General features: G+C 43.8%; 2 protein-coding genes across 2 annotated transcripts; one reads left to right on the top strand and one right to left on the bottom strand.

Annotated features, from left to right (window-relative positions):
* Window positions 1-1,282: 1,282 nt before the first annotated feature.
* On the bottom strand, window positions 1,283-3,978 carry med20 (mediator complex subunit 20). Its single transcript, XM_080548197.1, has 4 exons — window positions 3,896-3,978; window positions 3,105-3,250; window positions 2,530-2,783; window positions 1,283-2,185 (listed from the first exon to the last, which is right to left on the bottom strand). The coding sequence occupies exons 1-4, from the start codon at window positions 3,907-3,909 to the stop codon at window positions 1,961-1,963; spliced, it is 639 nt and encodes a 212-aa protein (XP_080404323.1). The 5' UTR covers window positions 3,910-3,978; the 3' UTR covers window positions 1,283-1,960.
* A 328-nt stretch (window positions 3,979-4,306) lies between these two features.
* bysl (bystin-like) lies at window positions 4,307-10,100 on the top strand (the record flags this gene model as incomplete). The annotated part of the gene is made up of 7 exons (XM_080548113.1): window positions 4,307-4,592; window positions 5,069-5,225; window positions 5,641-5,779; window positions 6,452-6,585; window positions 6,724-6,884; window positions 8,286-8,388; window positions 9,233-10,100. 7 exons carry the CDS (start codon window positions 4,307-4,309, stop codon window positions 9,585-9,587), a joined length of 1,335 nt encoding a protein of 444 aa, XP_080404239.1. The 3' UTR covers window positions 9,588-10,100.
* Between the last annotated feature and the right edge of the window lie 403 nt (window positions 10,101-10,503).

The raw sequence follows: 10,503 nt of genomic DNA, 5'->3' as shown, positions 1-10,503 counted from the left end.
TGTGATTACAATCTAGTGGCTGCCATCAAATTGTCTAGATTGTCCAGTGTTCCTGCTACCAGACTAGCTACCTGCCTAACCGTGTCCAGTCTGCTAAGCTACTTGAAGCTTCATAAAGCTGCTAAACTTTTACAACCTCATCCTGCTGCATTTCCATTTCCCCCAATGTCGTTCAACCTTCAGCTAAGCAACAGCTCGACGTTATGCTAGTTACAATAAAGACGATCATGAAAACGTTGTTCACCTCGTTAGATCGCAGTGTCTCTGATGTCGATATGTCGTTTTCTCTTTCTTCTGTTTTAAGACAATACAATCAATAGACGGACGACCAGACCTGCTAGCTGGCTAACGTTAGCCCCCTGAGCAGAGCTAGCTCCCTCTTAGCTTGTTAACCAGAACAAAGAACTGGTCTCTCAGAGCCACTCTGGTGGAAAATAAAGTCTCCACGACAACTTCTAGGATGATAGATGTGATTGACGAGACTGTCTGGGATTGGAGAAAGAAATCACGTTCCTTGTGTTGGCTAGACGGCCAAGCTAACAAGCTAACAGCTATCAACCCTATAGAGCTATGTTACATAGCAGCTAATCTAGCACAACTTTCTTTAGTCATTATCTCCACACACACACATTCTGGAAGAAAAACACCACAATAATCTAACTAAACTAAACGTCTTTAAACTTTCTTCTTCTGAGATTGCATGCTGACGATTAAATTGGCTAGGCTAGCTAATGCAAAAAAGTAAAAAAATAAAAAACAATAGCCGGTGCTCTAATCTTGATCATCCACATGGGTTAGTTAGGTGGATGATAGTTCAGATTAATAACCGGGACTGTTGTTGATGATCTATAAAAACAGAGAGATCAGATCTTCTATTTACCTGTTTAGCTGTCACACTCACACACCTCGAGACAACTGAGTTCGTTCCTTGGAAATCAGAATCAGAGAATCAACTCCTTCTGATTGGATTCTGATTATTCAGTTCCCTCATTCCTACAGGATGTGACATTCATTTCCTTCGGTGGTGAAAAGAGAAATCCCACTGATCTGAGATCAGTTGGCGCGACGGTGCCGCAGCGAATCTCCCCTGTTAATCAAATCAACAGCAATGGCTGCACAGGACAGGTCCCCCAGACACTCTGTCTGTTAGAGCCATGACACAGATGCCATAGGCATGTAATATGTAGTCTACTCTCTGATAAAACGGTTTTCTTTTTATGTTTTATTGTAAAAAAAAAAAGAAGAAAAAAGCAAGGGATACAAAGTGTTTTTGACAACTGTGTAAGAATAACCAGAGTGCTCAGACACAACATTACACATTACACATTAGTACACAGATGGACACAACATTACACATTACACATTAGTACACAGATGGACAGTTCTCAATATTTAGGCCACACCTTATGTCAAGAGTTCAGACTTTTTCCCCCCCATCATTTGATATATATCATCAGAGATATTTTTTGCTTAAGTTGGGAAAGCCTTTGGTCAGTTTAAGTTACTGTTGATGACTACAATTTTAATTTAATTACATTTTGCCATTTAGCAGACGCTTTTAATCCAAAGCGATTGACAATTACGAATTCAGGGACATTCCCCCTGGAGTAACTGAGGGCTAAGTGCCTTACTCAAGGGCACACTAGTAGTGGTGTGGTTTCAGGCGGGATTTGAACTCACTACCTTCCGATCACAAGTCCAACTCACTATCCACTAGACCACCACTACCCCCTGACTACAACAATTTTAGCTGTATATGTATATTTTTCTGGGAAGGCAAAAAAGATGAGACATTGTGTTGGGGTGTGGAAGGAGTGGCACTGTCCTCTCTGGGTTCCTGACCAGTGTTCTTCTCTCGTGGTCTTAGGGACAGCAGTCTTTTGTTCCTTTCCAGTATCATTAGTTGAGTCAGATGTGTTGATTGGAGAACCCACTTCCAACCCCACTGACATGGCCGGCCTCAACGTACAGTGCTTCCTGGCATCACCTGCTGTTTTCGCACTTTGCTAAACAGCTCCAGGTACTGAGTCATGGTGTCGACAATGTCTGCTGGTGCGTAGAGGCCCTCAGGCTTGGTGGCGAACACAGAGGGCAGCTCAGGGACATTAGCGCCGAGGAAGCTTTGCATGAACTCTTTCATTAGGTTCCAGCAGTCACCAGGCACCACACAGGGACAGTACTCCACCTGCACAAACACACAGAGGCTCATTCATGGACATCAGTTTAGAAAGACACAGCACGTATCAAATGTCCCCCTTCATCCTCCTTTTTGTTTATTGGCTGTAAAAACCTTGACACTGAATCCACACTCCCATTATCATTATTTCACTTCACTCTGATTCAGCTCAGCTCCAATAGAGGCACCAGGACAGCCAGACACATGCATTCTTCACCATGCCCCTCATTACTGACATAGGTTCAAACGGTTTCAATGAAGGAGCCAAGCTGGTATCAACGAAGTGAAACGACCACAGCGAAAAAAGAGTATGGATTCAATGTGGATTTCCAACACTAGGATCAACCACTCACCTCCACTGTGATGGCCCTGGTACCGGAGCCCATTGTCACCGTGCCGATCTTCACCAGGAAATCACAATAGCGGTACCGGGCACCACGGCTCTCCACCTTGTGCCCCTTGGCATTCTGGAAGTGGCTTTTCAGCTTCACCATGAGAACGTCAAAATGTCCATCCGCTGTAAGGCAGGGCCCCCCTTCAAACAGGGCCAAGCAGCTCAGGGGGGTTTCAGAATTATGCATCACATAAAGGAGCTTGGTGGGCTGGCCTGTGACACAAAGATACGAGTAGAGAGATTATAATATAGCTGTAGTAACTCTCAGTAGTAAATGCATAGGTGTTGTATTAAATGCATATGTTACGGTACATGTGGGAATACGGTACATGTGGGAAAACTAGGGTTAGGGTTAGGATTAGGGGTAGGGTTAGGGTTAAGATTAGGGTTAGACATGCCAGCATATACCAAGTCACCCTAGCACCTAACCCTAACCCTAGTTTTCCCACATGTACCGTAACACATACACATTCAATGGATTAAATATCAGCGTGCGAGTTAGTTAGTGTCGAGTTTTATCAGTGCATTACCTACCGCTTGCATTTCCAGTGGCATGGTATGTCTCACAATCGACGAAGAAACTTCCCTGCTTCACAGCGCCCAACTGTTCCAGTTTCCTGTGGAGGATGTCCACTGTCTGCTGCACACTCTTCCCCTCTGTCACAGGCACCTGACACACACTGAGGGAGAGAGAGAGCACACATATAAAGCTCTGTCACAGGCACCTGACACACACTAAGGGAGAGAGAGATCACACATATAAAGCTCTGTCACAGGCACCTGACACACACTGAGGGAGAGAGAGATCACACATATAAAGCTCTGTCACAGGCACCTGACACACACTGAGGGGGAGAGAGAGAGAGCACACATATAAAGCTCTGTCACAGGCACCTGACACACACTGAGGGAGAGAGAGATCACACATATAAAGCTCTGTCACAGGCACCTGACACACACTAAGGGAGAGAGAGAGAGCACATATATAAAGCAGTATTAGATAACATATTGACAGGCCTATATGTCCAGCAATGCATGCATATTGACAGGCCTTATGTCCAGCAATGCATGCATATTGACAGGCCTTATGTCCAGCAATGCATGCACAACATATGCCAATCTAGTCCAATCAAAGTAGATATGAATGACCGGCTGGTATCGGGTATGGTACCCATGCCATGATGAGTTGCGGGACCCTGCAAAGCGAGCTCAAGCTTCCCCCAACGGGGCTATGCATCTAAATACAGCAAGGCATAGTTAATAAAACAATCGATAGACTGGTCTAGGAGCAAGGAGCTCGATATTTGTCTTGAATTGCATCTCACCAAGTCACCCCCATTAGTCTCAGTTAGTCTGTTATTGTTTGTTTATTGTTTGAAAACGGAGATGCTTCCTGGTGGAACGTGTACTGCATCCGGTGTTAGGAGGAAATGAGGTCATGCAGTTTTGCTGAGCGTTGAAATCAATTTAATTACATTTTTAATCAGTTGTTTTTCCCACTAAAACACTTTATTACCAACACTTTATTACTAATAATGCTATATTACTGTGTCGACATTATTTCAATTCGACTTGTGTCAACGCATCCTTGATTCCTCTTTGACGCAGACAGAATAATACAGAGTATGGGCGGGGCGTGGTTATCTTTCTCCCCGGCCACCTACGTCACTTCCTTCCTTTGCTCAGAGATGCACCACGTGTGTTGACCAGAACTGTGCTTTAACCTGGCCTGAAACATGCCTAAAGTGAAGAGATCTAAAGGTGGAGGAGGAGGGGAGAGGATGGGGGAGAAGAGTGGCGGGACGGTGGCTCTGGCTGACCAGATCCTCCAGGGAGACATGGTCAGAGGGCCTGGTCGTGTAAAGAGCAGGGATCATCTGACCAGAGAGGAAGAAGACGAGTACGTGGACGAGCGTCTGTCACGGAAGATCCTGGAGCAGGCTCGAATCCAGCAGGAGGAACTGCAGACAGAATATGGCACCTTGGCACCTGAAGTCAAGAAAAAGCAAGCCACTTTTCTAGGTAGAGCTTAAATAAATGCTTATCTTATTTGGAAGCCCTACTTCCTGCTACACTGCAAAACGTCAGCTCTCAAAAACAAGAAAAAAAAGCAATAAAAATAGGGGAAATATTACTTAGAATAAGCAAAATTATCTGCCAACAGAACAGGAACATTTCACTTGCCAAGATTGTCTTAAAACAAGTAAGAGATATCTTAAAACTGGTGCAGTCAGACAGAAAACAAGCTTATATTGCCTTGATTTAAGATACTTACTTAGATTTACTTTTTGCATTGTGTGTATCCAACATTGTCAATTGTTGTCTATTATTGTCTTGTCTAGAGATTAGTGTTATTTGTGTTGGAGGACATGTCATGGTCAAGTGCATTAAATAGTTTAACAGATGATACTAGTCAAATACATAAGCAGTCAAATCTGCCATAGGTAGTTGCTGCACTACTGTATGCTTGATGCTGTCATTCTGTCATGTATTTGCAGGCCCCCAGGATGCGTCTCAGGATGCAGACTCTGACGAGGAGTGGCCAGCCCTGGGAGAGGCTGGGAGAGGCGAGGAAGAGGCTGCGACTGAAGTGGTGGTCGACCCGGAGGACGAGAGAGCCATGCAGATGTTCATGAACAAAAATCCTCCTATGAGGTAAGATGAAGTGGGAGTTTCCCCCCAATACCCTGATCATAGCCTGGTGATCTCTTCATATTGCCCTGAATCAAGCTCTTGGTTTTAAAAGTCCACATCTGATACTGAAGTGGGAGGGAGGGAGAAACAGACCCCCCCCCCCCCACACACACACACACACACACACACACAATCCCTCAATGATAATTCAGCATCTCTCAGTTTCAGAAATGAATAAACATGTGGCATGCTCATTTCATCTTCTGGGCCCAGTTGTTCAAAACTGGAAATCAGCCAGCTCGATCTGATCTTGGATAGCAAAAAAGTATCTGGATCATTCTGACCCAGATTAAATGTTTTGACCAACTGGGCCCTGGATTAGAGATACAAGTTCATTCTTGTCCTTCATTGCTGTGTTCATGCTCTGTGTTGGTAGGCGAACCCTAGCCGACATCATCATGGAGAAGATCACTGAGAAGCAGACCGAGGTGGGCACGGTGATGTCTGAGGCGTCTGGGCGACCCATGCCCCAGCTGGACCCCAGGGTCATTGAAGTATACAAAGGTGTCAACAAGGTGAGGTCTGACACACATTAGTTTCACTGCTGTGTGCAGAAGTTTCCACTAGGAGTAGTAGTACCCCGCCAATTAAATCGTGGCTGACCAGTCTGGTGGGGGGCTTGCTATAAATGCTCTATTTGGTGTCATCTGGCATATCCTAACACCGTCATTCAATCACAAATAGATAGCCTAATTAGTTTAATATTTAAATTAGCATACCTCCCACAATGGTTACATTAAAGATTTTTGCATTTAGCAAGTGCCTTTATCCAAAGCGACTTACAACAAATACATTTGTCTAACTAAGTGAATCATCTATCCATGACGTACTGAATTAGTTTAAAAAGGCATTAGGCCTGCCTTGTGTGGTAGGCCACTTGTTTATGGAAGAGATGTTGATATACAAAACCATAACTGTATTCACCCAATAGACCCTATGCTTTTAATAGATGAAGAGTTGTGGTATTAGAGTAGAAAGTAATGTAATATATGTAGGCCTAATCAACATATAAAATACAATAAACATGCATGCTTTTATTGGTTCTGTACAGTAGAGTACAGTAGAGTAATTGCAACATCATTTGAAGCTAAAGCTTGTGTTTGTGGATCACTCCCCATTGTTTTTAAGATTTCATCATGACCAGTGTTGTGCTGATTCCCCTCTCTTGTGTTTCTCTGCGACTTCAGGTTCTGTCTAGGTACCGCAGTGGCAAGCTGCCCAAGGCGTTTAAGATCATCCCGGCGCTGTCGAACTGGGAGCAGGTTCTTTACCTGACGGACCCTGAGACCTGGACTGCAGCTGGCATGTATCAGGCAACAAGGTCCGTTGAAAATCAAGAGGCTTATTTTGGAATCCGTTGATCATTCATGGTTATTGACATTGCAGATGCTTCATGGTGAGTCCTGTTGTGCAATCTCTATGATGTCAGACATTGATTGTTGTTCTTCTGTCGGAATAGGATCTTCTCGTCCAATCTGAAGGAGCGAATGGCCCAACGATTCTACAACTTGGTTCTACTACCGCGGATACGAGATGACATTGCAGAGTATAAGAAACTAAACTTTCACCTTTACATGGCCCTGAAGAAGGCTCTGTTTAAGCCAGGTGCATGGTTCAAAGGTGAGACAAATCAAGAAGAAAAAAATATGTTAATGTGGAAACTGGGGCAGGTATCAAATTAAGATCTATTATTCTATTGATTACGTTAAATTCAACTTTATTACAAGTAAAGAATTACGAGTACAAGTACTGAGAAAACGAAATGTAGTTTGGCATCTAACCAGAGAGTGCAAAAGACATGACACTGTAGACAGTGCATGGTATTGCAGTATAAGGTATTAGAGTGAGTATACCTGAGATGAATATCAGTGAATATCATGATATATACAGTTGAAAAAGGGCAATAGGTGTGAGGTATGTTACGTATAAGATATAATATAATTAGAGACCAATATAATACATATGGTATGTATAAAGCTAAATTGAAGTCCTGAGTGCACAGGCGGGGGGGGGGGGCTACACTGATACTGGGAGTCAATGGTCCTCTTGTTAGTAGGTGGAGTGGGGCAGCTGGGAGTGGGGGCCTGGGCTACCGCCGGGATTCTGAGTTCAGCAGAGTAAGAGCTGTAGTCCACAATGAGCTCCATGGTCTTCTTGGTGTTGAGGGCCAGGTTGTCGTCAGCACACCTCTGTAGGCCGACTCGTTACTGATCAGGCCTACCACTGTGGTGTTGTCTGCGAACTTGAAGATGGTGTTAGAGCCATGCACAGGCACGCAGTCGTGGGTGAAGAAGGAGAGGGCTCAGCACACAGCCCTGTGGGACACTGGGGGGTCAGGGTGGAGGAGGTGTGGTTGTCTAACCTAACAAACTGGGGTTTGTTGGTCAGGAAGTCCAGGGTCCAGTTGTAGAGGGAGGTGCTGATGCCATGGTCTCTGAGTTTGATGACCAGCTTGGAGGGGATGATTGGTTGAATGCTGAGCTGAACAGCATCCTTGTGTAGGTGTTGTTGTTATCCAGGTGGGTCAGGGTGGAGTGTAGTTCCATGGAGATGGCATCCTCTGTTGACCTGTTTGCATCAAGGATGCAGTCACTAGTCAGCAGTTTTGAATGGTAACTAAATTGGCAAAATATCTAAATATTTGAGATTCAGTCTGCTTGACCAGCCTAGCAATTATCTGTGGGGTCTCGAAAATACGGTAAATCACTAGGTGGCAGTGTTCCCTAACCAGATGCCAGTTTCTGAGACCATTACCAACCTAATTACCTTTCTAGCATGAATTGTACATTTTGAGTATGAGTGCCTTATGTCAAGGGTGTTAAAGTTAGCCAGTGAAGGAAATATTCATAAAACATTACCTTCAGTTAACATTGTTTTCATGATTGAAACACACAAACCAGATAAGTGAACTAGGTTAGGTGACTAGGTGACCTGAATACTGCTTACAGATTGTTCTAGAGGAAAATGGAGTGTTGTGTCATTGAATTTGTCATTGAACTTATTACTATTTTTGTCTTTCAGGCATCCTGATCCCACTCTGTGAATCTGGAACGTGCACTCTTCGGGAAGCCATAATCATCGGCAGCATTCTCACAAAGTGCTCGATCCCTGTACTACACTCCAGGTAAGGGATGTTCACGGAGCTATGATCACAAGACAGATGAGTAACAATATGTGTGGTGGCCTGGGAAAACCCGTCGGATGTCGCTGGCGTTCGTTTGTGGCAAAGAGCAAAAATAGATGGAAATCGCGATTTTGATATTATGTGGTATTCTAGTACTTTGAACTCCATACTACATTATGGTGAATAAACATTTTAAGAAAACAAAAGAGAAAGTACTTATTTTTATGTTTTTGTGGTGGGTAGTTTGTCTGCATCACAAGCAGACAAACGAGACCGGCTGATCTGCATAGGCTCCTCCCCCGACCCGGAGGAGAAAGGAGTCGGGGGCAGCATTTCTCATCTTTCACTTTTTTTGACATGATACATTAAAATGCTCATAACTTTTTAAAATAAAGGGCTATCTCAGTCATTCAACCAGTTATGAATAGCTGAGAACTTCTAATTTATGGAAATATTAAAAAATGAAAATGTCAAAATGCCACCATGTGAAGGGTTTTCCCAGGCCACCACACATATATATGTTACGGTACATGTGGGAATACGGTACATGTGGGAAAACTAGGGTTAGGGTTAGGTGCTAGGGTGACTTGGTACATGCTGGCATGTCTAACCCTAACCCTAACCCTAATCCTAACCCTAACCCTAGTTTTCCCACATGTACCATATTCCCACATGTACCGTAACATATATATATTTTTGCAATTTATATAAATAAGATACTGTATGAGGTAGTATGAGATCAACAGATCTTTTATTTGGTAAGATGCAGAAAACACTTGTGACTGACGGCAAACGGGATGAGAAGGGAAGTGAAAGTCTAAAGAAAATGCCTCTTTCCCTGCAGCGCTGCTATGCTCAAGCTGGCGGAGATGGAGTACAACGGTGCGAACAGCATCTTCCTGCGCCTCCTGCTGGACAAGAAGTACGCTCTGCCCTTCCGCGTTCTGGACGCCCTGGTGGCCCACTTCCTGTCCTTCCGCAACGAGAAGCGTGTGCTTCCTGTGCTGTGGCACCAGAGCCTGCTCACCATGGCGCAGCGCTACAAGGCCGACCTGGCCTCCGAACAGAAGGAGGCGCTGCTGGAGCTGCTCAAGCAGCAGACACACCCGGTGATTTCAGCGGAGATCCGCCGGGAGCTGCAAAACTCTGAGTCCCGAGATCTCGAAACAGCCGTGCCAGTCACAATGGCTATGGACTGAGTGTGAAGCCGGACAAGACACGGCCCTTGTGTTCCTTCCTCTCTCACAAAAACATGTTCATTGCCCCACATTTTTTAAATGTATGCCGTTGTGAGGCATGTGGATACAAGCAAAGACAACAAAAGGTGTTCATGACAGATTAACCCTCAAAACCCTCTTACTTGACTAACAAAATGATTCTGAAATCACAAATATTTTGGGGACAATGACAGTGACATGGCATGTACACCTGACACTTGCAAATAAATGACCATTGAAATAGTTTTTCAATTCGACATCATTCAACTGTCTGTCTCTATTCAAGGAGTAATAATGTTCAATAAAGAAACACAAAGTGTAATGGCTGAATGTGCTGTGTTGATTTGCTGTGAGCTGTGTTGGTCCTATGTTTGATGCTTGATAATGACATTACAGATAAGGGCTGCGTTCGTAAATTCGCTCTGGTAATCTGATCAGCACTTATGGAATGCCTCTTGTCCAATCAAATTACTTGGTCCCTTTATGACGTTGAACCCACACGAATTTACAGCGAATTTACGAACGCAGCCATGGTAAAGGTACAGCAGCGAGCGCGAGCTATCATGTAGCATAATAATAATAATAATATAATTTTGTATAGCGCATTTTCCTGCAAACGTTGCAGCTCAAAGTGCTTTAATCATTATATAATCTTAATTGAATTATTTTGTAACTTAAATGCAATATAATATTAAAAGGATGGGTTTTTATAATCTTAATTGAATTATTTAGTCATTTAAAGGCAATATTAAAAAGAAGGGTTTTTAGTCTTGACTTGACATATTTGCTGAGGTTGCATCCCTAATGTAAACTGGCAGTGCATTCCACAATTTACCCATCTTTCCTCTCGGACTGATCTGCACCGTGCATTTGCATTTTTGGCTGTTCCTGTCATCGG

Source organism: Nansenia antarctica, assembly GCF_963989245.1.
Source record: "Nansenia antarctica genome assembly, chromosome: 18".
Taxonomy (NCBI): Eukaryota; Metazoa; Chordata; class Actinopteri; order Argentiniformes; family Microstomatidae; genus Nansenia; species Nansenia antarctica.
This window is presented reverse-complemented; position numbering and strand designations above follow the sequence as displayed.